At 52.3% G+C, this 27,808-nt stretch overlaps 4 protein-coding genes across 4 annotated transcripts; 1 reads left to right on the plus strand and 3 right to left on the minus strand.

Annotated features, from left to right (window-relative positions):
• Window positions 1-1,283: 1,283 nt before the first annotated feature.
• On the minus strand, window positions 1,284-2,441 carry Cbp20 (cap binding protein 20). The gene is made up of 3 exons (XM_003745450.1): window positions 2,258-2,441; window positions 1,955-2,061; window positions 1,284-1,713 (listed from the first exon to the last, which is right to left on the minus strand). Exons 1-3 carry the CDS (start codon window positions 2,306-2,308, stop codon window positions 1,413-1,415), a joined length of 459 nt encoding a protein of 152 aa, XP_003745498.1. The 5' UTR covers window positions 2,309-2,441; the 3' UTR covers window positions 1,284-1,412.
• A 2,100-nt stretch (window positions 2,442-4,541) lies between these two features.
• Window positions 4,542-8,387, plus strand: LOC100901643 (NCK-interacting protein with SH3 domain). Its single transcript, XM_029112124.1, has 8 exons — window positions 4,542-4,824; window positions 5,082-5,363; window positions 5,881-6,070; window positions 6,172-6,486; window positions 6,720-6,968; window positions 7,052-7,204; window positions 7,288-7,520; window positions 7,772-8,387. The coding sequence occupies exons 2-8, from the start codon at window positions 5,083-5,085 to the stop codon at window positions 7,884-7,886; spliced, it is 1,536 nt and encodes a 511-aa protein (XP_028967957.1). The 5' UTR covers window positions 4,542-4,824; window position 5,082; the 3' UTR covers window positions 7,887-8,387.
• Window positions 8,388-8,513: 126 nt separating this feature from the next.
• On the minus strand, window positions 8,514-10,865 carry LOC100901784 (WD repeat-containing protein 34-like). The gene is made up of 4 exons (XM_029112086.1): window positions 10,248-10,865; window positions 9,447-9,566; window positions 9,156-9,288; window positions 8,514-9,043 (listed from the first exon to the last, which is right to left on the minus strand). Exons 1-4 carry the CDS (start codon window positions 10,863-10,865, stop codon window positions 8,514-8,516), a joined length of 1,401 nt encoding a protein of 466 aa, XP_028967919.1.
• A 4,666-nt stretch (window positions 10,866-15,531) lies between these two features.
• LOC108864524 (titin homolog) lies at window positions 15,532-23,570 on the minus strand. Its single transcript, XM_029112087.1, is given in 9 exon segments — window positions 15,532-15,825; window positions 16,054-16,268; window positions 16,355-16,565; window positions 16,679-16,810; window positions 17,192-17,245; window positions 17,248-18,831; window positions 18,996-19,139; window positions 19,243-21,347; window positions 21,515-23,570. Coding segments are annotated over 9 exon segments (6,795 nt in total).
• Between the last annotated feature and the right edge of the window lie 4,238 nt (window positions 23,571-27,808).

The following is a 27,808-nucleotide window of genomic DNA, read 5'->3' on the forward strand; positions in this document are numbered from 1 at the left end:
GCTGACTCCGAGCCGTGGCTCCGGGAACGCGAGCCGTCCGAGTCCGGATTCTCCTTCGGCGAAGGTGGTTGGAAGTACGATTGTGAAATGAATACGAGAGAAAATGAATAAATGGATCATCCTTATCACCATGGCTCATGGGAGAGTCCGGAGAGAATTAGCGATTCTTATTAGTGAAGGAACTGAAATGCCTCCGATGTATGTTCTTGAGGTTTGGCTAGATTTTCGTGGTCGAATTCATTTCCAAGACATCGTTCACCACCAATGGTTTAGCGCCTGCGCGTTTGATTAGGTGGCTTGTTCGCACGGCGATGGGGTAGTGGAGTTGCCCCTGAATGGTGGCACCTTGTTGGCACTCCTTCTGGAACTTCTATCTCTCCTGTGTTCAGCTCCCGATCTCAATGGTGTCCCAGAAGCCTAGCAGCAGATCTGTACCGAGAGAGCGCGGCCCGAGAGTCGAATCTGGCCTCGCGAATGCTGTCGGTCAGAGCCTGACGTTGAGACGGGCGGAAGGTTTAGCGTATAACCGATCGTTCAAGCATTCGGACTTCGCCTTTAGAGAGCACGCCACTTTGGCAGGGCTTTTCCATTTCCTGGTCGGAGGCCTTTCTGATCTCGCATTTCGCTGAACCGTCTCAGAGTATTCACATTTTAACTATGTAGTGAAGTTCAACTCTGGAACTACGCGGTCGCGAGTCCTCTCGAGGAGTCCCCCGAGCGGCAGGCTGGGGAAGGTACCGCACAGATACACCGAATCGTAAGGATGCTGAAATCTACATAGGAACATTTTTTCCGCGCGAACGTCAGAACGAATAGCGGACTTCGGGAACGGACATCGGTGCCGAGGAAAAAATTCAACTCTATAAGTATTTCCCCGACGAGCAACACTTGGGTGAACTCCGAATTACGGATACGATTCAGAGACGAGTTCAGAGACGATTCGCCGAAGAGAATATTCCCGATCCAAGCCTCGGCTCATCCTCGCGGCGTCGAGACCTCGGTGCCTGGAAATAGCGCGGTAATTCGGTTCGCTGTTGCAGTCAGCGCTATTCCCTAAGAAATCGGAAAATCTAACTTTTTGTCTGGATGACTCCGAGAATCGGACGAAGCAAACAAGAGAGAACGTGTCGTCCAAAATCACAATTCTGGGAATCGCCTGGTGGATTTCCGAGGGCGAACTAAGATGGAAATTCAATACTCTCGATCTTGGCGCCGATCATCGGATTGACGATAGCCTTGATCTTGGGCTCTCCCCGCTGATGAGCGAATAGGCGTAGTCATCGTATCTGACCGTTTCTTTGCGGTCAACTCCACGTTTATTATCATTATTGTTACACTCATACACAGCTGTGGAGTTTTATTTACAAGTTTCTCGAGATGTCGCCTTGATTCGGCACCTGATCTTCGGTTTGTTAGACATTGGCTTCAACCTTTTGTTGCAGTAATTTTCCGTAACCCCCTCGTCCACTATCGAAATCGTTCCTGTATTCGTCCCGAACTTGTCCTCCCGACTTTCCTCGTCCGTATTGCCGGCCTTCAATGAAACCGGCGTCCCAGTCGGTTCTTATGATACGATCGTCGAGTTTCGTTCCGTTAACCCAACACATCGCGTTTTCGGCGTCAGCGCGATCGTAGTACTCTACGAAACAGAAACCGCACGGGGTTTTCTGAAAGCGGTCGAGTCCCATAATGACGCGCTTCACATCCCCACACCTGGAAGCAATCGAATTTCTATATTTCGCAAAACCGTTCGCTCCCAGCCCGACAGCGAATCCGACCTAAGCGAGACAGCCTCGGAACCGAATTCCACTACAATATCCGAATTCTCACGTCAAGGATGTGATCAGTTATTGTTACTATATTATACGAAGGGTAACGAATGTAGCGATCGATGAGCGCAGCCCCCGGGACGATGCGGGACTTCCGTCAGATTGGAGTAGGTCAGATACCATACCTGTCGAACAGCTCGAAAATCTGTTCCTCCGTTGTGTAAAACGACAGATTTCCCACGTACAATGTGGTGCTCGTTCGCAGAAGTCTCTCTTGTTCCGCTCTTGAGCCCTGCAAAAGAGGAGCTTGATCAGGAATCGTGGACAAATAATTCGAAGCAATAGTAGGATCCAGCTAAGAAACTCTATATCGTGGTCAATCAAGTCATGATAGGGCCGGAATCCTAAGAGATCGCACCTTCAAGCCTTGACGGCCAGCTGAAGCTCGCAGTTTGGCCACCGGCTTCGGATACTTCGGGGGAACCTACCTTGAAATGCTGATCACGGTATGCACTGAGATCGACTGATGGGGAAGACATCGTCAGAGGCACCAATATGGACTTCGACGAGAATTCCTGAGCTTGCCAGAGTGGAGATAATCACAATGAGCCTCGACGAGCCCGGAATATTCTAGCTTTCTTCTGTTGGCCCCGGCATCAACAAACACAGCTCAGGATTCGATGATTGTTTCCATGAGCGATGCGACCTGAACACGGAGGAGTAAAGGCCTGTCGTCTGCTGCGTCTCTTCGCTCCCAACCGTGCGGGCAAGTGGTGGGAAGAATGGAGAATATTGACAATGATGCCGATGCTCCTTGGTCAGCGTTTGAGGGAGTCGGGCGGTTCCTTCCTCCAGTTTCGAATCCGAGTATGCGGCGCATGGCCGGGTATGTCGGATCGCGGTGGATCCGAGACATCCGACGGTAGCCGGCAAGGGGCCGCATGCTCGCCGATAAGGAGGATAACTCCCGTAGAAAGGAAAGTTCCCGAACGAGAGACATGCTCGCTACGTACGCGCAATCTTACGCCTGGCAAGTCTTATAGATTGTTCCATACACGAGCTTCCTGAGAGCGGTTTCTGGACAACAGTGACCGAGGACTGCTACGATCAGAAAAAAATATCCGCGTTGCTCACAAGGTCGACGAGCAATGGCAATAAGGATGTGAGATTAATATTGACCACCCATGAAATCGATATAAGCTTTACGGGCGGTGAGGTCTTGCTACAGGTTGGGGCCTAATTCAAATTCTATGGACTTGTTCAGCAGAAGTCGAGAAGAGATAACGCCCATTCCTCATTTGAATCTCCTCGAGTTCCATCACAGCTATTCGTGCAAGCTGCTTCCCTCCGCGCCGGGGAAGCTCTGTGGACTCCGCGGCAGTATAGAGCTCAATAGAGGAAACGATTTTCGATCGACCGACGGCTGCCGACATCCAGGTCCGACGAGAGGGGGGGGTATCGGTGACTTTTTACCCCCGGCCCAGATTTCCCGGAAGGACCCCTAGCTCAGGCTTTAGTAAAATAATTTTGTCTGCGTCCTAAATTCTTCCCCTTCTAAAAAGATGCATGGAGAGGAAATTGCTGCTCTGACCGATTCGTTTCATCTATTCTCTAGTGACAGATCACAGACCATGATCCAGAGGGGCCCATGTCCGAATTTCCCCCGGGCCCAGAATTTCTCTCTGCGGCCCTGTCGACATCATACGCAGCGGTCGTTTGCTCAGAACTCCGAAATTCCTGATTCTCAATGCACTGTACATGTAGGAGCGAACTCGAGTGAAAAACTTTTTGCGTTTGGAATCATGGGATCATTTGCATGACCTTCGGCTCGAGTCGGTGGCGGCGATTTTTCGTCGGAGCGGACGTTCGGCGGAAGGGATGAATAAATGGACGATCATCGAGAGCAATTGGGCCATTCATCCACCAACCATTAAATCGCTCCGACATATGATTCTACCTATGCTATGGATACCGATGATTCACCAGCGGGAATAATGTGACCGCCGCCGCATGAGGAAAACTTAGCAGTCATGACTCAGGTGACGTCTCCAGATTTTGCTCGACCACGTGACGGGGTCTGGTGCTGCTGAACGTTTGCCCTCGTAAGCACTGGCGAAGTACCCACGGCCCCCAGCGGGGGGTTCCACTTTCTGAGATCTCCCTCCGGCCGGAGCAGATTGAACATGAATGAGAAAACGGATAATCATCTGGTTGCCTGCGGGGGCCGGGGACACTCCTTCGATTGCTATGACGAATGCGACAAAATATTAGTTGAGCTGAAACTCTCGATGCTTGCAACTGAAATAATAATATAATAATAAATGATAATAAAATGAGTGAATATGAAACGAGGGTAAACGCGGATTCTGGCGAATGGAAAATAACCGTCTCCGCGGTCGGTCTCAGCCGCGGAGATTCTGTTCAGCAAGTCATCGTTGGCTTGATCTAAGTGTTCAATTCGCTTTGTACGCCTGCAAGCTCTGCACGGCGTACCTCCTTACACTCGGATCCAAGATGATTCGGGCGCGATACACCGCGCTCCGACGTTGCCGGCTGTGGGTCGCATACTCGAATCAGAGAAAGGACAACTGAGCCGCCCGATTCTGCTCAAAGATCATCGCCATCATTTTCTACACTCTCTCATCGACAGATTTCATTTTACTGCAATTTCACCCCGCGTGCTTCATGTTGGCTTTCCTCATAGAGTTGAAATACGTAAAATTGTGCGCTATCTCGAGCATACGTACAAGCGTACAAGAGTACGTCGTACTGAGCGTTCTAGCGTAGAAACTGAGTTCCATGTCTAGACGGCGGAGGAGGGTTGTCAGTGCTACTGGTCAGACACAGAGGAGGAGGAGGTTTCGGTGAACCTCATTCGATACCGGAGCGAGTGTTTTCGTGCTCGAGCGGAAAGGTCTCGTGAATCACAACATCGCGCCGCTTCTCCGTACCGAGCGTGACTTTATCCAGCTGATCCTCGCGATAACACTGCGTGGCCAGGGGCGAGTCCTCGGAGCCATTCGGCACGAGAAACTCCACGAACTCAGGAAAGGAGGTAAGTAATCTGTATTTCGTAAGGCCCCTTATACAGAGAAAGCGAAGAAATCTGACAGTTCCGACACCGCCGCTCTCTACCGCGCGCGTACCGCCAGCCGACTCTGGCTGACGTCCCGAGAGTCCATCAGCGATAGATTTCTGTGAGAGCGGTCGTCGGTCGCTTGGAGGGCGCAGTGCCCCAACAGAATCATAAATGTGCTCCCCGTATGTGTTCTGACAAGATCTGACGGTGGAACTTAGACCAATTTTTTCCAGGATGGCGTCGACTGTATGCCAAGCATTGGCCCTTTACGAGTACGAAGCCAAGGACGATAGACTTCTGAATCTGCGGCAGGATCAGAGCTTGATTGTCATCGAGAAGCTATCGAGGGACCCGAATTGGTTGTATGCCATCACCGCCGACGGACTCACAGGGTTCGTGCCCTCGAACTACGTCTTCAAATCTACTGAGCTGGACACTCAGTTGGCAGATAGGACCTTATCCGCCTTACAAAAGACTTCAGAAACCCACAATGAATTCCAGAAGAAAGCCGTCAGGTCAGTACGATGCAGGATCTGAGAAGTCGCGCGAGCTACTGTGATGGGTCGACGGGCATGGAAATCAGGTTGGGTGCGTCATAGGACTTTCTTCCCCGGTTCTGATCGGTCCAATCAGTACTGACAACACCAAAAGCCGCTATCAGTCGATTACGCTCCCGCCGGACGTCGTGATTCTGAATGTCGAGCTGTTCACTCTGATGGGCGCCCTCTGTATTGTTCGTAGCCCACTTTCCGTCGAGGTAGCGGCAGAATCGAACCGTGCAGATCGATTGAATGAATTTCCATAAGCCTAAAATCCCGACCGTTAAAGAACAGAAAAATGCGAGAATGGTCACCGTATAGGGAACTTTCCGTATAGAGAACTCTGCCCATAGAGAACTCTCCGTAGGAGGGAACCCGCTCATAGGGAAACTTCCGTCTAGGCTTCCTCATACGGAAAGTTCCCTATCCGAGGCGTTCCTTATGGTCAGGATTTCAGTGTATTTTTGGTGACAATTTTTTACCCGCTCCTCAGGTGTCTGCGCGAGAAAATGGCCCTGTCCCGTCTGAACTCGGACTGGCTCTCGGAGAATTTGTGGGATCCCCAGCAAGTGGCAAGAGAAATGGTCGATCAAGTTCAGGCCGCCACGAAACTCAGTCCGCAGATGTCGAAAACCGTTGTCCGGATCGTCTTGGACAAGGTGGCGGAAACAATGCCGAGCACGGTAAGAGATTCGCTTCTGGGCCCGCCATCATGTGCCGCGGTCGCGGTGGGGCTTCTCGAACTCAAGGAAAGGGAATCATACGACTGACTCGCTCATTTCAGTTGCAATCCAATTTATGGCGGGCCTTGATGTCGAAGATCGAGACCCTGAGTACCACCTCAGACTTTGAGCGACTCACAGAAGTGTTCAAGGGCTTGTACCTCACTAAAAATGATGAGCAGCAACGCTCTTGGCCTCTGCATCAGGACGAGAACACGATCAACACGATGTTGGAGCAACTATACTCAATGCTCGTGGAGATAGACTCAAAAACTTGCGCGAGAGTTCTCGCTTCAGAGAACTACGAATACATCACCACGCTGGTGGCGTATTATCAAATGGAAACCAGGCACTCACTACGTGTTTGGATGCTACGGGTAGGTCGGAGGGATAAGGGCTCCTCAAACCGATAGATAAGGCGTCTTGCTCTTCTTTATTCCATTCGAGCATGGGAGTCCGGAGTGAAGGCACTCGACACGATAATTATCTGATGGAATGGCGGAATGCATATCAGTTTTCCCGGAAGGCCGAAGTTGAGTTGTTTTGCGGTTTCGCCTGCGAGCTGGTTGTGAACAAAGATCTCCGCTGAAAGATCTCTTCGATCTTGCAGGTATTCCTCACGTGTTGTGAACTTGACTACTGTGTTGTGTCGGTCCTTCTCCACTCCATCCTTCCCATGGAACTTGCTCGGGATCTCCAGACACAACCCGACCTTGAGCGATTCAAATACTCTCTGTTGCTCCTAACGGTGATTTTCTGTACCGGAGAAAAGCCACCGAACGATGTCTACGGCCAAGTCAACGAAACGTTCATCGACTTCCTCTTGGAACGGATTGAGAAACCTGTCGACGACGATCAAGTGAGTTCTGAAAGATCCGGAACACTAGAATAGAAGACACCGTTTGTGAGTGAACCCCTTTCATGCGTGCTCCCTGTTTCCAGGAGCTCGCCGAGCTGTGCGTGGGTGTCCTACTCGCGATAAGTTTGACAGCGAGTGATTTCGTGATGGAAAAGCTCTTGAAGACCGAACAGCCTCTACAGTGCCTCACGCAAAAGTTACTCCTGCTGATAAATAGGGAGGACGATCCTACCAAGGTCGGTATTGTAAGAAGAAATCTCTAATGATCACGAAGCTTTGGCGTCAGTTACAGTTGAACGTTTTTTTCCTCTCGCCACAGATCCTGAACCACACGGAACTGAGCGCCCGACCGACAAACTCTGTGATGAACATGTTGATCTGTTTATTTTCTGAGCACAAAACCGCCGACCTCTTCTATCTGAACGACCTCCACGTACTAATTGATATAATTGCCCGACAATTGGCCGACACTCAGCCGACGGATGAGCGACGGGCAGATTATCTGCAGCTCATCGAGAATATCATAAACCAGGGCTGTTACCAGGGTCATAGGTGAGTTCATTGATCTATTCCACGACTCCTGATCACAGTTTGCGGAGCCTACCGCATTTCTCTGACCAATATCTCATTCCCGATGAAGATTGACTACGCTCCTTTGAGATCTACGGTTACGACGATCAGAATACCGATTGATGCAGAAAAAAATCTCCTCGAAATCGGCTCCGAGGGAGTGATTTCGAACGGAGCAAGTCAGGAATGCCTCTCTCTTCGATTGGAACTTCATTGCGTGTTACGTTTTCCAGGTTCACTCAACTCGAAAAATGCTTCACGGAGATTTTGAATTGTTCGGAGAGTCTCGACAGCCACGTGAAGCTTGTGCGCCGGATTCAGGAGAGCGGAAAATTCAAACCTTCTTGAGCTTTCGTTTCGAGCAAAACTGTATCGCAGTGCGATCCAGGGAGTTGAGCATCGGAAGCAGCATCTGCGCGTCGCGGTACCGAAATCCGCGCTGAGGTTCTGAGTTCGCGTTCCATTACCGACATTCCTAGTCAAATCTTGTGTTACTTAATCATTTCAAGAGCGAGATATTAGACTCGTTTTTCGACTTGGACTTGATTCTCTCCTACGGAGGCAATTCGCTCTCCGACTCAATGTGTTTCTTCTGTGAACTCTTGTTTACGATACGGAAACGAAGCGAAACAGGAGTTCGGGACTCAGTCAACACCTAAATGGAGATCAATACTCGACAGAATAGATACTTCAATATAGTTGTGTATTTCATCGAGAATACAGAGAACCAAAGACTCATTTTTTCTTGAAATAGCATACACGTGCCAGACATCCAGAGCTTCCCGGGGGAATGGATTGGAATCTCCACAAAAATCCCTTCTGAGAGGATTTACTAATAAAAAGGATCGATCCGACAGGAAGAGTAATTTTTTTGTGCACAGGGGCCTCACGGCTCACGGTCCAGGCGCAAGTCCTGCTTCCGGCTCTTCCTCCGATTTTGGCGAGTATCTCGATTCAGAAAAGTGATGACGTTGTTCAAACGAAATCAACAACTGTATTCTGGAGCGTCCGCACAAGCTCGTCGAGGTCCGCTACTGTTCCCACGGTACGCATGGTGGATTCAGGCAGTTGCAGCAGGTGGACGAGGCCTTTTTCCGTCGCGACGGCTATTTGTTCGTGCGAAACAAATGCCATGTCGGTCAATCGACTCTCCAAATTGATTAGAGTAAGCGGTACATATGGTTTGCGTATATCGTAGATGTTCACGAGACCCGCGCAGGTCGCAGTCACGATGTGTAGCTGCTCCATAGGCGACCACACAGCTTTCACCAGCTGCTCCGAGTGAACGATGGATATGACCGGCGCCTGCTGCAGCTGTGAATAAATACGAGCTTCCATGTCCACGGAGGAAGTGAGAAAAACGTTCCGGGAGTGCGGAGCGAAATATGTAGACGTCACGTGGCCTTGGTGTCGTTTGTAGCTCATCGTAACGCACTTTTTCCCCGCGCCGAAAGCCGCTCGGGGGGCCGTAAGCGATCCGACCATAACGTAGCCTCCCTCCGTGCCTGTGGGTTCGGTGAGGGATCCGGAAATGTTATATATGCGGAAGCTCAAATCGAATTCGCTTGGAAAGAAATCAAATATGTGTAGGACGCCGGGAGGCGGGACGAGACTGACCTATCGAGAACTGCGTGTCATCGAAGCAAGAAAAACTTGTGCAAGTCACGCCGACGGCAGCTTCCACCCGCGATGTGAGTTTCGCATCAGCATCCCAGGTCGTCACCACAAACTCCTCAGAAACGTTCAGACTCTGGTTATTGAGGGAGAAAATCGTTACGTCTTAGCAAGATTTAAACCTCGAGATTTACGTCAATGCCTCAGAGCTCGGATTACGGGATCCTGAATCGTCCCTGATCCACAGAGAGTCTGCCTTGGCCGCGAAGATTTCTCATTTGACGGGTTAGTCACCTTGTCCCGGATTTTCCAAAGTTTGAGCGCACCGTCGATACCGGCCGAGAGTAGACGTTTCCCTTCGTAGATGGGTCTCCATTGCAAACTGGTTACGCGTCCCGAGTGACGGCTTGCCACCTGCAATGCAATTCCAGCGTCATTCGCGCCGCGGAAAGCCGATGGAATAAAATCCCCGGATCTCCATCGCTGTTATAAATTTGCCCACCAAGCGAGCCACGGTACGACGACTGCTCCGGACAAAGGGGCGCCTTGACGTAGAACTAACCGACAAGGAAGCGTACGAGAAAGTCCGCGAATTCGAAAGTCCATCTACTCTGCCTGTCACATGGAATTTTTGACATTTTTGAACGGAAACCTTGTCAGACTTCTCCATTCTTCCGTTTCGTCCCCTTTTTCTTCCTCTGCCAGCGTTTCCACCGTGTTTCGCCTTGAAGCTTTTTAGAGCGCGAAAATTGAGCAGTTACTCAAAAGGATCGTGAAAAGTTTTCGGCATTAAATGTCGTTCGCTCCTGAGCAGCGAGCTGGCGAAGGTTTTCCCTTGGGATCGTGTTCTCGCTCGCTGAACAGCAGACCGAGGCGTTTCGGAAACTTGCTCGCCGCTGTGATCACACGAGTTTAGAAGATTCGATCCATGCAGGAGCCGAGAACCAACAGACATTCGAGGAATCGATCTAAGACAGTCTGCGGCATAGAGCACGACGCGATCGTGCTTTCGGGTATATCACCTATAAGGTTCCGGAGGGACGCGCTGTATTCCGACAACACGTTATCGAGTCGATAGGGCATCCAAACACGAACCTGTATTTGTTCTTCGGACTCCCAGCAGAGCACCTCGCCGGTGTACATTCCGCATGTCACTATCGGTTTCCGATCGTTATAGCTCACGCAGGACACGCAAGAGTCCATGTCGAAAACCTGGGCTCGTGACGACGAGTCTTTCCGCTGAAACATCGCGAGCTTCGCTTGGTGATCGCACCAATCGTCGTGTTGGAGCGCCCCGAAGCCTACCGCCAACTCGTTTCCGTCGGTGGCGATGCATAGCGCTGCAAACTTCGCCGATGCCTCGTTCTGCCTGAATTGCCCCAGCTGCACAATGGAAAGTTTTTTCGACTCGTGCTGCAGGTGGGCGAACGCGGTGCTTTTGGCATTTCGCTCGAGCTCTCGGATCATGAGCGGCGTAACCCGATTGAGAAAAGCGTACAGCGAGGGCTTATCGTACTGCCGGGGCTCCTCAGTCGTCCTGTCCTTGTCCGTCAGGGTCTGCACCTCGACGCTCGCACGTTTAACCACCTGGATCTTGGCCTCCTTCGTCTCGATTGGTTTTGTCTGACATGACGCAGAGACGTTTTTTGCCTCCAAGGAACTTTTCCATGTGGAACAGTAATCAGCTGAGCCCGTATTAGCTACCGAAAACATCCGTCGACTTATTTTCCGCAGGCCACCGACATAGAAACGTTACCATGGCAGCCGAGGCTGTATGTATACCAGGGGACATGGAGGAGTTCCCGAGAGTGGTCCGTTACACGCCGCGAGAGCGTTGAATCCAAAACTGCGCGATGCACTTCGATTTGATGAACAGCATTGCTTTGATGGAGCTCCGCGATTACGTCGTCGAGCAATGAATTCCTTCACGATGGATTTTTTGCGACCATGTACATCCACAGACCGTTAATATTGATGTTCACCCGGCTCGAACAATGTCAGTGAACTCCACGAGATGAACTCACAACGTCGAATCTCATTTCCTCGTACGGAGGAGTGCGGCGTGGATCCGGATGCCCGAGAATTTTCCCTTCCGGGTCCGGCGAACTACTGGAAAAAAACTCTCCCTAGGCTTCATGATGACTGGGCTCCCTTAGATACGAACTCTGAGGGATGCCTCTCGATGCGGGTCGGAATCGTCGGATTAATTCTTCAGGACGGTTATATGAAGTTTGTTACTCTCGGGGCAGCCCTTAGGGGTAGGGAATAAATTGATTCGGAGTCCGAATAGTACTTTGACGGTATCTTCGGTCAAGCAGCCCAATAATATTCATTCGTGCCCGTTCCGCGCGGGCTGCTCTCGTCATCGGATCAGAATCCGTTTCTCGACTGCATTATGTGAGCGGATGGGACCAGATTATCCCGAGTTCCGGAACCTGACCCCCGCCTCCGTGTCAGACGGCGGAACCTCCTCAACAGATACTGTGCCATCTGCGAATGAAACCTCTGATCGAGCATGAAGAATTCCTCTCCCAGTTTGCTCGCAAGCTATAATACTCTCTTACAGCAACTCGGTCTGCCCTCCCAAGAGGACCAGAGGAGATTTCGTTCCTTTAGGAGCCTGGAATCGAGACCCTATGCATTCAGGAAAACTTTCCTTGAGACTGATCTCCAGTATAGCGAAGCGTTTCACTGTATTATATATTTCGCGGGACAGGAGCATGCAGATGAAGGATCACACAGTGGTCGATTAACTTCCAAATGACTACCAGCAACTTTATTCATCATAATATATAGAAAATTATTCAAGTCCATTCACGTGTCGACCGGGGACCTGTTCAGGACAGCCGCTCTTAAAATATTTGCCAAGCTTAATCTTGTTGGTTGTAGTAATCTTAAGTCTCTCGGAGTGACGAAAAGGATCGGCTACCTTCGGCCCCGCTTCGCCGCTCTCTTTCATCTGATAGGTCTTCTTGAAGGGCATCAAATCTTCTTCCCTCGCTTTTATTTCCCCAAATTCCCCGGGAGACGAATAGTCAATAATCGACTGGATCAGATTATTCGGTCAAGATATCCATCCAGACGTTCCCCCTCCGGCTCTGTCTCGTCCCGGAAAGCTCGGTACTTGTCCTCATTCATCGGCTGTGGATGCGTTTCTCGGGATTATCGCTGTGGGGTCGCTGGACTCCAAGCGTGAAAACTCAAGCTGTCCCTGCTTTGCAGCGTCGAGAATTTTTCCTGCAGTTTCTCATCCACGGTCTCTTTGCTACACAATTTTGCGTCTTGGGAGCGGTATGACGGCACGAGTTTTCGAATTAGCGCAGTCTGGTCATCCATAGTCGGCAACAGATCTAGGATCTCATCAATACTTCGAACCAAAGCGCAGCTCGGAAAACCAGTGCAGAAACCGGTTTCCGGAACGATTGCAAACAAGGGAATGAATGTGACAGACAGATCGCGTGAGGCGGCCATTACTCATGACTCACTCAACAACGATGAGTCTCATTCCGTCATAACAACAAGTTTCTCCATGTGGATCTCCCTCCGATTCCAAAGCTTTCGCAAGTACTTCTAACACAAATTAGCTCAAGGCCGGTATCTGCCACCTCGATGGTCGAGGATAACGTGCTCATCATCATAATAATTATAATATTTGTAATAATTAATAATGATATAATAATTTATAATTATTATTATAGTTGCTCTCAAGAGATGAGTCGAGTAGCTCCGTGGACTCAGAATATACGAAATCCGAAGATTCTGAATAATCGTCCTCCTTGTTTCCTCACTTTCGTCACTTGAAGAGACAAACAGGCGGATAGTCATGGAAACTTCTTATCGCTTCATCGGGCACGTTAAGTTGGCAACGGCCTCTCTCTTCGTTTTAACTTGCTATTACTTTTCCATCCTAGTTCCCCGATCCCTCCTCTCTCTCGCTCGTTCAATTCCTGGAAGAGACGTCCGAGCGAACGATTGAACGAGCGGACAATGTTTTATTTCTACTCTTCTAGTAGACTCTATAGCTTCGCAACACGCTGGATCAAAGCGAAATGAAGGAAGGCTCCAGTCCCGCGTCTCTCTGAATATATTCCCCAGGTAAAAGCACTTCGTATCTTGAGAGTTCCTCAATCGACATTTATTAGATATTCTAGGGCCGAACTATCCGTTCATTTAAGGGAGAACGAGAAATTCTGAGCTCGGGAACGGTCCTCATCTTGAGGGAACATAGAGGAAATGGTCACTCAAGAACGAATCATTGGGATGATTAATTTCTGAATCATCTTCGATCAGCTTCCCTCGATTCGATTAGCCGTTCAATTAGATCATGGATATATGCTTCCTCGACCTCAATTATCGGCTTAGAACAAAGGTAGTCATTTGGGAAGCGCTAAACTACTGCTCGATTGGGAGGTTTCGAATACCTCCCGGAAGATAAGTTTTGGAATGGATGAAAAGAATTTCAGAAAACTCTCGATACCTCACAGCACCACAGTGCCTGCGGAAGAAATTGTTTGGAACTTTAAGGTAATGCTCTAAGCGACTTGAGAAAACCTCTCAAACTCCATTTTGACTATGCATATTAAGGATTGGATTCAACTGTCATCGTTTGTGGGTTTTTCTTCTTCCTCGGACCACGCATCCATCCGTGACTCCTCCACAATTGTTTTCCCCAAAGTCGAGGCAAACACGCCGGTGTGGGCTCCTCCGACGATCATTCTCCATCCCTCATAGGTCGTCTTCTCAGTTCAGCAGATAAACAGTCAGATAACTCTCTGGCAATGCTCCAATGATAGACTCTGCTGCTTTTAATGTTCGAAGCGACACCGATAGCTCTCCTTTTCGGCGTCGCGACGTCGGCACCGCGTCGCCTTCAGCGACCCGCGGCCTGAATCCGAATTTCAATTCATTGCTGCTTTGGACTCCTGCGAAATCGATCGCTTTCTTTTTCCTAGGTAGATGTTGGGTACTTACCCCGGTACCATGGCCTTCAAAAATCCCTATATCATAAGTCGTATTCATAAGTATGTAAATCTTCCATTTCGTTTCTATAAAAAGCATTGCTGTGACGGCTGCCGGGTAACACCGCTAGGACTCCCATTCGAGGCGGCTCATAGCAACTACGCAGGTGGGTGGAAGCTATAGCGTCCTACCCGGAAGGTTCAACCTCCGAAATCATCCATGAGGAGGCGGACTCCTACACTTTGGGATTCGTGGCGCGAAGTCCGCGAAAAATGGGGTTCGACTCCGATCCGTTGCCGAAATCTTTTTTCAGTCTCCGCGGCATTTGCTGCTGATCCTGCGTCATTCGGACAGTTCATTTCAATATGTCATGTTTGCGAATATTAAGAACACGGTGGTCAATAAAACCTGTCGATCCTGGGATAACCGTGACCGTCCCGGAGGAGTTCGATAGACCGCAAGGTGTATTCCGACAGCCTAACGCATCGTAAGGCCGACCCATTGCCCGATCGCAGGCGTCGAAAGCTGGATTCTTCTATGGAACATCCGTCTCTGAATTCTCCTTCATTAGAGGAGGATAATGAGCTCGGGGTGCACCTAGGGATTGTTCTCAATCCTAAACTAGGGGAGTCATCAAAACCAACAGAGTGTTCCGACCATCCGAGCGTTATCCTATCCGACAGTCGGATGCGGTCGTCGATCACCATCTCCCACCCATTACACGAAGCTCTCTCCAATATATGCGGAAGCTTTCGGTCGCCCCGGCCGAGCGACAGGTAGCAACTCGTAGAGGGGATTTCCTCCTGGAGGGCTGGTGCGATCCGATAAAGCGTTGTACTTGATGAAATGTTCCTCCGGGTCGATCCTTGTCCTCAAAAGAGAAAACAAAGGAAATCCGGGAAAGAGACGGATAGAAGCAATATCATCCAAGAGCTCATCATTCGGATCATCATCTGATTGTAGGCGAGGCCGGCCAAGCTACAAATTGAGTGAATGCCTTTGGCAATCATCAATCGTTAACATGTAGATTCTCGATGAGGGGGAGAGTCAGGAGGAGAAAGAGAATTCGAAAATTGTCCTTCCGGACAGAATAGTCTCAATCATGGACTTAGCTAAGTATGATTATGTCCTCGTCTCGTTCGAGGTCGTTTTGATTTTCTTGGTAAGCTGTACGAACTTTGTCGAAAACACCGGAAATCCGAAAAGGTCTCCGGTTGAAATGATACCGGCATCGACGCTCAAGCTGCTCGTTGTCATTGTTGGATACTCTTTGATTGAATTCTCATTCATGACCGTTGTCGTGGTTTTTCGGCTGTCTTGTGTGATGGCGGCGGTCGTAGTAGTGTAGAAGATTGTGGTTAGAAAAAAGTTAGAGTTACAATATAGCTGGTGGTACTGCGTCTTTGAAGGATGTCATCGCTTAGCTAAAGTAGTTAGTCCAGGGGGGACGGACGACCTGTTTGCTGGGAGACTTAGTTCTTTTCGCTGAGGTCGTGTTGACGGTTGTTGAGTTTACGTTGACTTTTGTGGCAAGATCCGAGTTACATGATGTGGATTTGGGCATTCCGGTAAGAGCGTCCGAGTTCTCTTTGCTCGCTGCCGTTTTGTTGCTCTTGCCATGAAGCTTAGACTTTTTGACAGCGTCGAGATCGGCGCTGGGAGATTTCTTCATCTTCGTTTTGGTGGGCATCGAAGAGACCGTTTCTGAATTAGTCTGGAAAGAAACGCGATGATGATACGGAGAGTTTAAACTAGCCAGAACCCATTACCCCGCTCTATTTCAGCGGAGGGAGCCCCACGGAGGTGCCCCCTGATTCACCAAGAAATGAAGTCGCTGATCTCTGTCCTTAGTCGAGATTCGGAGCAAGAGAGAAATCGAAATTCACGAATTTAATAATTGTGGAACTCAAGACTGTATTCGTTCCATCCGGAGATTTCTGACCTGCTGCATGAAACGTCTGTATGCGGACGGAGCGGCGCTTTTCGCGCGTTTGGATGGAACGGTTTTCTTCTTGGTGGCACCTATTTCAGGTGCTTCCTTGGATCGCTTTTTCTTCGTGGGAGACTGAGGGCGGTTCATGGGAGTGTTAACTTCGCTCTTGCTCTCCCCGCTCGCGCGCGAAGGATCCAACTTGAGAACGAGTTCCCGGCGAATAGCTGCAGGAAATTAAAATCTTCACTTTCTCTGTGCTCGGCTTCGAAATTCCATGATCAAGTTCGGCCCCAAAGGACACCTGACTCACAGCTGGCTTTAGTTTCTTTGAGGTGCGAGTCGACCCTAGGCTTGACGGTGCTGAACGGCGAAGCTGATTTCTTAACAGTGGCCTTCTCCGAAGTGCTCATGTCTCTGGAGGCTTTTTCAACTCCGTGCTCTCTCTTGTCTTTCTTCTCGACTGATGCCGATGTGGCACGTTTTTTGGTGATCTTCTTCGGTGATCCGGGTTTCGATGAGCTCTGCGGAGCGTGGGACTCAACTGAATATTGTTTGAATGCGTAATCACGCCTCGTCTGAAAGACACGGCTGTCCAGTTGGGGCGTCAACACCGCCTCGGATGGGATGCACTCACCTTGGTCGATTTGGAGTCATCAGCCTTCTTCACGGGGCTTTTTTTCGGCGACGATGGTCTCTTGTTATCCATCGACTTCTTGGCGGCCACTGTTGAGACCTTGGCATCGTCCGCTTTTGGGGCTTTCTTCACCTAAATATTTACTGCCATTAGTTCTCCGCGCCTCCAGCCCAACATGTATTTCGTCTCATGCATTCAAAGTTCTGGCACAATGGATCTATGTGTCCCGGAAATTCGAAATAGAGAGTTCATCCGAGAAGTCGGTGCTAAGCGCGCGAGTGAGATCTGGGACGGAAATTCCCATCACGCAGAAGAACAGTCTTCTCCAGAGTCAGCGGGCAAGAATTCGGAAGGCGATGAATCGTAATTCGTGAAATGCGAGCGCGAATCAATCTGTGAGTGAGACACGAGCTTTCCTACTCTCCATCATACACGTGTGAATCTGCTGACACCATTCTTTGACGACCCCCTCAGGATAGGATTCAATGGACGGAGGTCTAGAGAGATTTTTACCTTCTTCTCAGGTGAGCGAGCTTTCCTCTTGGGTTTCGGGCTCTTGGCAGCATCCATTTCTTTTTATCGCTCTTCTCTTCGGATTTGTCGTGTTCGGCATCTTTTTTCTCTGATTCATCTTCAGCTCTCTCTGTCGCCGACGTTTCAGCCGCACTATCGGCTGTGATGATGTCTTCTGTGACTTGTTCTGCGTCTTCGGCGGCGGCAGCGGTTGAGGTTTCTTCTTCAGCCCCAGCTTCAGTCTCGGCTGCCGTCATATCCTCTTCTGCAGCTGTACCCTCCGCTGGTTCGACCTCGGCCCCTAGTTCTCCTGAGGCTGGCGGGTCGGCTTCGGTCTCTGACTCTCCGGCGACTGGCTCGTCGACAGCGACTGGTCTCTCCTCCGCTTCGGTCTTTTCTTCGCCGTCGACATCCACGGCCCCTCCGGCAGTCTTGACTGCTCCAGATTCCGCGGTCTTCTCTGACGCTTCGGGCCCAACTTCGTCGTCTCCAACTTCAGCTCTTCCTTCCGTTGGAACGGACGCAGTATCGGGCTCGGGTTGATCCGAATCTTCTGCTACTCCGATTCCTGTCTCTGTCGCGGGCTCAATTGATTCTTCCTCTACTCCGGCAGCTACTCCAGCTCCTTCACCGCCTTCGTCGGCCGGAACCTCGTCTTTCGTCTCGACAGCGGAATCCTCAATCGCGTCTGCAGTTTCTGCCGGAGCATCTGCCGCCAGTCCGGAATCGACTTCAGCTTCGGCTGCGGAAGGACACTCTTGGGCTGCGGCTCCCTCTTCAGCCGGCTGGTCCGAGGTCAGCTGATCGGCGACACTCTCAACTTTTTCAACATCACCTTCCGGGTCTCCAGCCGCTTCCTCAGAGGGCCGCCGCCTCCCTTCGGCTTGATCAGCGTTTGGGAGTTCGTCCGTGCCCGGGCCTTCTGAGTCCCCGGGTTTCTCGCCTGCCGCGGTGTGATCGAGAGCCTCCTCAGCTTCCTCGACAGAGGTCTCGGCGGCAGATTCTTTGTCAAGCGTTTCAGACCCTGCCGCCGCTTCCTCCTCGGTAGAGAGTGATTGTTTGGCGGATTCTTCTGCTGCACCTTCTGCTTCTATTTTTCTTTCCCCGCACTCGGCGTCGTTGGCTGTCGCCTCCTCTTCGGCACCTTGTGCTGTCGACTCATTAGCGTCTCCCACCATCGAGTCCGGCTCCGCTGCCGCTTTAGTTTCCGGCGAATTTTCTGCAGGGGCCGCTCGTGCTCGGTCGGCAGAAGCTTCCTCAGCAGTGCTTGTGGTGCCGTCGCCTGCCTCGTCGACATCCGAAGAAGAAGTAGCGGCTTGGCATCCTCCGGGTCCAGCAGCGTCGTCCATGTCTCGATCAAGCCCAGATTCTTCCTTCGTCGAATCCACGTCTTTCTCTAGAATCGCCGAGTCCCTCGATTCCTTTGCAGATGTTTGCTCGATTTGAGTTTCGACGGAGCCACGACGATCAGCATCGCTGTCCGCGGGTTCGGACTCGTTCTCCAGCTCTCCTTCGCTTTGAGACGCCTGCATTCCATCCTGAGCGACGCTAACCTGAGAACCGACTTCAGTCTCCACTGTTGCATCGGAATCTGCCTGTAACTCTGTCTCGTCGACGACGCCCGGTGCGGAATCAGTTTTCTGCAAGTAGTGCGGAGAAGCGTAATTCAAGCCCACTCGAAACTGCGTGCGAGTGGAGTGCTTCGGAAAGGTAGATAGATCGAGAGAGCGAAGAGCAATAACGAGCAACGGGTAGGTATCGCCGCCAGGAAAAACCCGATGGGAACTGCGAAAACTTCACTCACCATTTCCTCGTTCTGCGACGAAGCCGTGGGTTGATTCGGTGAAGTTTGAAGGGGTCTGTTGAGGGATGACAACTCTGCGGATCTCTTGAGCAGCGTACCCTCCTCAGCAGCGCCGGTACCCACATTGTTTGTGCTGGCTTCGACCTGAGGTACGGGATTGAGAGGAAGAATGTCAGGAGTGAGCTCTTCCGCTGACTGGAAATTCAAGACGCGAGACCTTTCGGAGATTCGAGAAATAATTACTCACAGGTGGAACAGTTGTCGAAGAATCGTTCCTAGCGACGGCAGAAGCCGAATCGGTGGCTCCGGCCGTCAGGCTGGGAGCATGACTTGGAACCAGTATAGCTTCGTCCACCGATTTCCGTGGGAGAGCCTCCGAGTTATCGGTGCTCTTCGACCCGGTGTCGGCGCGAGTTAGTTCTTCGGGCCCAGTGTACAGCTGATGCCTCACCGACGCCTCAAGATCAGAATCAACTTCGCATTTGCTCTGTTTACGACCACAATCTACTGTGGGTTGTGATGCAACACTATCGGATCTGGTGACTCTTTGACCTTCGAGCGTCGCTCCGATGTCCTCCGTTTGGGGTTCGGCGTCGGATGCGACGATCTCCGATTCCCGAGTCTGAGCGACATCAGCAAGGGAATCCCCGATTTTCGCGGCGGATGCGGCGGCGGTCAGTGATACCTGCGAAGAGTCCGCGCCGTCTTTGACGACAGACATTTTTCGAGGAGTCTCCGCAGGGTCTCCCACGACGGCTACCTGTCCCGCATCGGGGGTTCCTCTGGAGTCGCTCGTTTTGGGGTGATCTAGATTTCCAGGCGTTATCGAAGTCTCGCTGATGGTCTCTTTGGCAGATTCCATTGTTTCCGCAACAGCAACGTAGCTGGCAGCCTTCGGCTTCTTCCCGTCATCCTCAAGACCGTGAGCTTGGTCGGCTTCTGGCTCCGGACGCAGACTTTCCCGTTTCGCAGCACATGCGCCTGAAGTTTTTTCGGGAGCGACGGATGCCCCACCGTCTTGTCCGGCGCTAGCCTTATCTCCCACTCCAGTCGGAACAATATCTCCAGACGATGATCGGGGCTTTCCTCCGTCATCGTGTTGTCCCTTGTTTCCTATTTCTCGCGCTCCACTCGCGGTGGAGGCGTCAGATTTCTTGTCGTCCGCAATCTCAACCGTCCCCTCCTGAATATCTTCGATTTTCTCCGCAACGGCATCCTTGACATCAGCAGCTTTTTGTTTTTCACCGTCATCAGCTGTTTTATTCGGCTCTATTGCGATCGATTTGATATCGACGGTGTCAACGGCTTTGCTCCCGGAGCTCTCCGGAGCAGCTGCCGTGGCACTATTCTCGACGTGGTCGCCCACAGACTCACCGACATTGGCTGAAGTCGGGACTTCGGGAGCTGCGTCCCTCGTGGTTTCCTGGGAAATCCCCACTCCCTCTCCCTCCTTCTTTTCTGGCTCCGCTTCTCCCGCTCCATCCGCTGTGGCTGCCTGATGAGCCTTGGCGGATCCCTTCTGGTCATCAACTTTGTCCTGTTGCTTTGTACTCTCCTCCTTCTCACTCACGGTGTCCTTTAAGTCCTGTAGCTTCTTATCGACTTCCCGCACTGCCCCTGCAACGACAGCTGCGGCTTTGTCAGCCGTTTGCCCAACAGACGTTGCAGTGTTCGTGGCCAGTTCCTGACCCTCGTCTGTGATTCTGCTAACTTTTTCATCAAGCTGTTGTTTAAGGCTTTCTGCCGCGTTCTTTCCTCCCTCGGCGACCTTTCCAGCCACTTCCTGTGCTCCGGCGATTGCCTCGGCCACCGTGGCTTTGGCCGTCTCGGCCACGAGTTTCACCGCGTCCTCGCACTCCTCGGCGGATTCCTTCGCGGCTTTCTTGACACTCTCTGCGGCTTCTGTGGCAGCTCCTGAAGCGCTGGCGACTGCGTCTGTGGCGGCCCTCGCAGCCTCGGCCGCGGTTCCCTTGGCGGCAGTCTCCGCTTCCTGAATTTTTTGTTGGACACTATCGGCGAGCTCAGCTGATTTCTCTGCGAGCGTGTCTTTGGCGTCGGACACGGATTGCTTGACGGAATCAGCGGCGTCGCACGTGGACTGTTTGACTGACGTAGCGAAATCGCCACCGGCTTGCTTCAGATCCTCAGCGGCTCTCTGGGTTTGGTTCTCGATGTCGGCGACTCTTTGTTGAAGCTTGTCGGATGTCGAAGCCGCAGCCTGCTCGACCTTGTCACCGATTTCCTGTGATTTTCTCTGGACGTCGTCACCGACTTCTGCGATTTTGGCCGAGAGCGCCTGTCCTGCATTGGATATGGAGCTTCCCAAGGTCGAGAACATGCTGGATAGTGCTCCTGTAAGAGATAATGGTGAAAGAATCTGTCATGCCTGCTACGAGTTCGGGAAAATTAAAAAATAAGAAATCTCATATTCTAAGCCACGGATAGGGTTAAACTCTGTGTGATCTGTGGGTGGAAAGCCGCATGCGGAGCGAAGCCGTCGCCGGAGCTCAAGCCCTTACCACTAGACTTGCGTTTCCCGTCCGAAGTAGTCGCAAGCGGTTCGGCGACGTCTTCGTCGATGGCGGATGCGCCTGCCACCTTCACCGCCGACGTTCTCCTGGACGAAATGCCGATCGACCCTGAATCCGACGGACGGCGTTGATGCTCCTCGCGGTCCGAACCCTGCGCACCGCCGACTCCCTGGTTTGTACTTTCGTCTAGTTCCTCGCTCCTATCACAGCTCACTCCATTGTGTTTTTCATCACAGTTGCTCAATTCGCCTTTCGTGTCGCCGTCGGGTATTTTCGTCGGTGGCACTGTTGACCCTTCGTCCGGTATGGGTGTTATGTCTCGCAAGTTCTCCAGGGCTTCGCCGAAATCGTATTCTGGTTCAGGAATCGGCGCTGCAGCGTCAGACGCCAGAATCGAGGCCGCTTGGTCAGCGGCCGCATCGCACGTGCGCTCAACGATTCGTTGAGCTGTCTCGGTGACGTCTCTCGATACGTCGCTCTTCTGCGTTGACTGCGGTTCGCTGTCCTCTTTTTCTAGAGCTTCAGGTACGACTACACTCTCAGCTAACAAAGCGGTGTTTCTCAGCAGAGCTGAAATGGCACCTTCGGATGCGGGGTGTCCCGGCTGGATGCCGTCGACGCCGTCAACCTCGTCGTCGGCGCTCGTGGCGACGGCGGCTACCGCCGCAGCCACAATGTCTTCCGCCACAGGTTCGGGAAGCGCTACCGATTCGGCTATTAGAGTTGAACTCGAGAGCAATTGTGCCAGAGCACTGGTGGCGCTGGTCGGGGACCCCTCGGAATCTGCAACCGTCGCCGTCGTCCCCGCCGTGGTGGGCTGGTCCACGGCAGCATTGTCTATGGCCACGCTCTCGACGATTGCGGCAGAGCTGGAAAGCAACGTAGTGACCGCACCCCCGTCTTCAAGAGCTCCTCCTACTTCGCCAGCCCGGGACTCTCGTCTGGAACCATCCCCGGCGGCGCTACTGGCTTTCCGGAAGGTAATCTCCGGCCCCATATTTGGATTCTCCTGATCACGCGAATCTCGTCGAGCTTTCGAAGCCTCGTCGTCGGTCAAATCGGGGAGCGGAAGGTCACTTAGGGAAATGATGCTCTCTTTCCGATCCGGAGCCGCTGTAGACGAAGCGGTCACCACCGGCGCCGGGGGTCCCGCCTGGCCCGCGGATTCCTCTTCGTTGTTGTTCGCGCGGTCCCCGTTGTTGTTTTCGTGATTGCTCATGTTGTTGTTTTGGTTGCTGCTACCGCCGTCACCGCTGATATTGTTATTGTTGCTGGCGTTGACGTTTACGTTGTGGGAAGACGGCGCTGGAGACGGCGCTTCGTGCTCAGCGACAACGTTGTTCGGGATGTCTGCGTCGAGGGACGGCTCCCTCGAAGAGCTCGGCTGTACTTCGAGGCTCTCGGACTTTTCGGTCATGCTCACCCTGCCGTTCCCATTTCGTTTCTCACTGTCGATTTTTTCCACATCACTAACTGTCATGGAAGGGGCGCGCGTATGTTGTTTCTTGCTCTCGCTCGGACGGGTTTCTTGTTTCGGCGTAAGGTCGTCTCCGTTCCCTCCGTCCGCCTTCACCCTCTGACTATCGACACTGGTCGACTCTGTACAAGAGGCAGTGGACGGCGAAAGTGAGTCCGATTCCTCAGAAGGTACTTTCTTCAGGTCTGGTGCCCGCTGCTCGATTGGTGAAACGTTCTCGTTTACGTCGACGGGCTCTCCTCGAACATTCCGGTTGTCATCGGTTCCTTTCGAATCTCCTGCCGGTCCTCCTGAATTCGGTGATGAATCGCCGCTGGCGCCGCTGTCATCGCCACCGTGGTGGTGTTGGGCTCCGACCGTTGCCTCGATCTGACGCAGTTCGTCGGCGAAACTGATCCCTTCGCCAGCGGCCGGCGTGCGGTCGTTGTCCAAAGTTGGCGCGGAAGGGTTAGCCGCCACGGCTGGTGGGGAAGATTGTGAGGGGTTCGAGTCGGGCGAATTGTCGACAGGAGAATTGCCGTTTTCGAGTTCGAGATCGGCCGGAACTGGGACCCCCTGCGAGGCCATGCTTGGAGTAGCGGCCCCCCTTTTCTTAGCAAGGCTGTTCGCGGGTCGATCGGGTTGCCCTCAGCTGCTCGTTTGGCGAACTGGCTGCTGGAGGAACCGCCTGTGCGATCAGGCAGGCAAGTGCAGTGCGGGGAGAACGCCCTGTGAATGAATGAACGCATCCAGATTAAGTCCAGGCTAGTCGATTTTGCGATTAATGGAATGCTTGTGCTTGTGTTCGATCGGAATCTTATGAATGAGGTCGAATCGGAGCAGCGGGCTGAGTTTTGGGACGGATATGGAATTGGGGCATTAGGTGGAGAGGGTGGGTAGGTGCGCGATTCGGTCGGTGCACAGTCGACGCACGGCGTCACGGAACAAACAGAGCGTTCGGCTTCTGAAGAGAACGGAGGAGCAATACGACATGAAACATGCAGGCGCTAGCCGTACGCCGTATGCGACAGTAAATCATTATGTCGTTTGCTTTAGGACTTGCAGTTTCCGCTGCCGGTGGCTGATCGGAAAGCCTCCGGCAGATTCGTATAAAATGGGTCCTTCAAACATCGCATCGAATTCTCGCACAAAGGTGTATCTGTCGACTTTGATGAGCGTAAGGGGGGTGTACGGAGGTTGATTGTCAAGAGCGAAAACCGGGCCACGGAAAGCGGAACGGGGAGATACGACGTTCTCCACTCGGACGCAAACCGCTGGTTGTTAACCCGCGACCGAGATCTGCCATGCGAACGCGTCATTTAACCCGTTTAATTCCCTCGCTGAATGCACACGGTTGCAACGACGGTGACAACGTTATCAGCACGACGAGCACCAGTGGTCTCAACGGCGCGGCGGAGCCCGAGACGTTCTTGATATACGAGTTCTCTCTCCGGTAGACTAATGACAGGAGAATCCCTCTTCTCGGACAATGGGAAGAAAACTACAACAGACGAGTCTCACAGTCGCTGAACAAGTGTGCGCGTGCTCGAGCCCTATGGCACGAGCCCGGTTTCCAAGCCCTCGGTTAGAAGATTCGACCGCATCGGAAGGTCTACGACGAAAGACACCGATCACTGCGGTTGCAATAATAAGGGTCAGACGAGCACACGCGAAAAGCTCTGGTGCCGTTCGGTATTCAGGCCCAGGACCGAAAGAATGGATGGACCTTCCCTGTCTCCAAGCCTGTGAGCCTAACGACATGGGGGCCGAGCTCGCAGAGCAATGTCGTGTAAGAAAATTCTCTGCGGATAAAACGAGGATTCCGGACGTCTGAAGTCCAGTGGTCTGCCTGGACGGAATCCGACGCTCGGCCCGAGAAACAGAATCGGGAACGAGGGGTTCCGATCCCTGGTCTTATTCTTCCAGCGGGAACAATGAAAGGGAAACGAAATCCAAATGAGCGCAGGCGGCCGCAAAACCCACGATATAATGCATCGTAGAGCTCTTCCCGCCACTCGCTAAAGGTTCTCCACGCCTGAAAATGTTCTCCCAAGCGTCCTCGTCTATCGTCTATCTCCTCGATGGGCCGACAAGCCTGCATCGTGCCTCTCGTTTTTACTAAATGGCTTCCACTCAATACCGGAGCGCGCGGCCATTTGCTCCGCACGCCGTTCGTTGTGACGCACGTTTCGAACGAGTCGAGCAGATGGCCAGAAGAACGGAGAAAAACGGCTCGGCAGACGGGCGAACGAGCACACAGAGAAAGAAACGCTGTATTGCCAGACATACCGCTGCTCGCGTGGGTCGCGTCGTCTGTTGTAGACAGTCTCTTTGAAACTTTTTACATGTGTTTCCGATGGCCCCGAGTTCTCGATTCTGATTCAAGACTCCAAACACAACGAAATCACCTATCCAAGAGCGGTTGTTGCTATTGTTGCCACGAGCACTACAACTCTCGCTTCCGGTTGTCGTCGGTGAAGTCCCGTTCCTGTTCCTCTAGTTTTCGGCGTGCGTCGCGCCGTTTTCGCTGAAACACTGTCGACTGCGAGACTCGTGCACGCTTTGCGACTGCAGTGGACCGGAGTCCCCGGCGTGATTGTTCGTTCGCTCGTTCGTTCGTTTGCTCATCCCTCCATTCACTCCGTCGCTCGCTGCCTATTCCAACACAATTAACGGCACCGTGGGACGTTCGAATGTTCCCGTCTGGAGTTTCCAAAATACTCAGTCATTGTCTCGAAGGCAGCGCCTGCTGTAGCCGCACCAACGTGGACGGCAGCGTCGAAGCGCTCAAAGACTGTTTAAGGAACAAGCGAGGCTCATTCCATTCTGCTCCTCCCCCTGAGCTCCTCGATCCGCTCCGTTCGCCGGAAGCTCATATCATAGCGCGGAGTTACGACACGTTTTTACGGGCCGAGAAGTCATCCGCTCGTTGGAATATTCATGTCTTCCTCCGGGCGAGCGGTCGGACCACCGAGCTCCAGTCGAACCCCTCCGCTCTCGGTTGTGCATTCTAGAATCATAAGTGAGCGAGCGGACGGAGCCTGTTTCGGCAATACCGTGACTGTGGCGGATTGTCCGATACGGCGACCGCTCTCGAAGTTTTCTAAAGGAGTTCTCGCATCCTCAATTCCGATGTGTCCACTGATCCGTCATTTCGACACTCCGGTAGCAGGCCGGCCAATGTCCTCACGATTGTACGTCTGAGAAGTCTTCGACAACCCATGGGGACTCCCTTGCGTGCCGAATCGAGCTCAGTCCGCGAGACTCGGCGATAACCGGCTCGGGGGGAGGGGATCGAGGAGAATCCCGGCTCGGCTCGGGAACTTGCGGCCCCGGGCGACATCTGCCGGGATACCGCGCTTTCGACCGCAGATATCTTAGGCTTTCGACCTGCTCCAACGAACCTCATCAGCTGTTCTGTCGGGAACGTCAGTCCTTCGCGGGATCGATGTCTCTCGACACATCATGACAGCGCAAAGTGTTGAAGAGCGCCTCGGGAGCTTACCCTAATCAAGTCCCGGCTCAAAATTGACGCTCGGCCGTTCGAGCGTGAGTTTGCTGGACAGAACGGTCACGGCTACGGCTCGACGGCAGCGTTCCTGCTTCCATTAGGACGACCGCGACCACTGCCGTCATCCCCGTCGCGCGCCGTTGCTACTCTCTCAGTACGACTACAGCTCACAGGGAGCGCAGGGAGCGTTTCGTCTCGTGGAACGGCGACCGACAACATTCTAAACTTTGAAGCACCACAAGAGGCATCGTTGACAGCGGAGACAATTGCGACTACAGCCCCCCCCCCTCTATCCTTACCAATGTCCGACGCGACGTTCGCAGCTTGCTCGGCGCTGTCTCGCGTCTGCATGGAGTCTGCCACTTCCGTTGACAGCGGGCACGCGAGTCTCGACTCCGACAGAGGGACTCGATACTCCGGGTTTTCCCACACCCATCGTCTTGGATGTTGAACCATAGGATCGAAAACATCTCTTTCTTTTCAATTTTCTCGTCTCTTCGGAAACTTGCAAACCGACAAGAATTCACGCGACGGCGTGCCTTTTCTGTCCATGCCTTACGATCCAACACCGGAATTTTGAGAGCTTTTCTCTGTACTTCGCCAAGTCTGCTCCCGCTTGGCAGTGACAGCGAGCTGTGCAGCTCAGAGCTGGTCTGAGACGTCTCACTGAGTAGCAGTGGCGCTCTAATTGTTTGCTCGCACAGTAAAAACTTCTCAGGTTTCCTACCGAGTCACGCTCTTAACCCTGTTCTCGTTGGCTCGAAACCAGAGGGGGTTGAAACAGAAGGCTTTTGTCGGACGATGCCGAAGAGACAGGAAAGAAACGGTCCCCTCTATCGAATGGGTGAAGCGCTCGTTCCTTTCTCAACGTCAGGGACGAAAACAAGAAGCCGGTGTAGGTCTGCTAGGAATGGAGTAAACATTCTCGAATCGAAACCCCCTACAACAGAACTCAATATTACTTTCCTATAAGCTGTAAGACTTCCTTGTGGTAGGAGACCGCTCCCGATAGGCTCATACTGACACCGTAATGTGATGCGGGACGTAAGACACGCAGAACGTGCTCAGATTCCATGCTTACTATACAACCCGTCCTACCTGAGAAACGAGATGGTACTCTGGGTCAGAGGATTCACGGCGAGCGGGGAATTCGATGGACATGGAGCTCGAATTCATCGTACACCCCATGATCAGGTGAGATGATAGTCTAGACCCTAGAGGTATGATTCGGGATCGTCGGTCTGTAGGTACTCTGTGTAAGGTATTCTGTAGTGCTCATCTGAGCATCAGGACATCGCGATTAAAGGAGCGGGTC

Source organism: Galendromus occidentalis, unplaced genomic scaffold, assembly GCF_000255335.2.
Source record: "Galendromus occidentalis unplaced genomic scaffold, Mocc_1.1 scf7180000077484, whole genome shotgun sequence".
NCBI lineage: Eukaryota > Metazoa > Arthropoda > Arachnida > Mesostigmata > Phytoseiidae > Galendromus > Galendromus occidentalis.

What these genes read in the sequence shown, in the direction of transcription:
- Cbp20 (XM_003745450.1), bottom strand. Translation starts at nt 2,308, where the DNA reads ATGTCTTCCCCATCAGTCGATCTCAGTGCATACCGTGATCAGCATTTC. An exon ending in ACCGTGATCAGCATTTCAAG is followed by an intron (nt 2,062 to 2,257) that starts GTAGGTTCCCCC and finishes CCTCTTTTGCAG; the next exon opens with GGCTCAAGAGCGGAACAAGA. An exon ending in ATTTTCGAGCTGTTCGACAG is followed by an intron (nt 1,714 to 1,954) that starts GTATGGTATCTG and finishes GATTGCTTCCAG; the next exon opens with GTGTGGGGATGTGAAGCGCG.
- LOC100901784 (XM_029112086.1), bottom strand. Translation starts at nt 10,865, where the DNA reads ATGTTTTCGGTAGCTAATACGGGCTCAGCTGATTACTGTTCCACATGG. An exon ending in TTTGGAAAATCCGGGACAAG is followed by an intron (nt 9,289 to 9,446) that starts GTGACTAACCCG and finishes CTCAATAACCAG; the next exon opens with AGTCTGAACGTTTCTGAGGA. An exon ending in TGACACGCAGTTCTCGATAG is followed by an intron (nt 9,044 to 9,155) that starts GTCAGTCTCGTC and finishes CCGAACCCACAG; the next exon opens with GCACGGAGGGAGGCTACGTT.
- LOC100901643 (XM_029112124.1), top strand. Translation starts at nt 5,083, where the DNA reads ATGGCGTCGACTGTATGCCAAGCATTGGCCCTTTACGAGTACGAAGCC. An exon ending in TACGTGTTTGGATGCTACGG is followed by an intron (nt 6,487 to 6,719) that starts GTAGGTCGGAGG and finishes TCGATCTTGCAG; the next exon opens with GTATTCCTCACGTGTTGTGA. An exon ending in AACCTGTCGACGACGATCAA is followed by an intron (nt 6,969 to 7,051) that starts GTGAGTTCTGAA and finishes CCCTGTTTCCAG; the next exon opens with GAGCTCGCCGAGCTGTGCGT.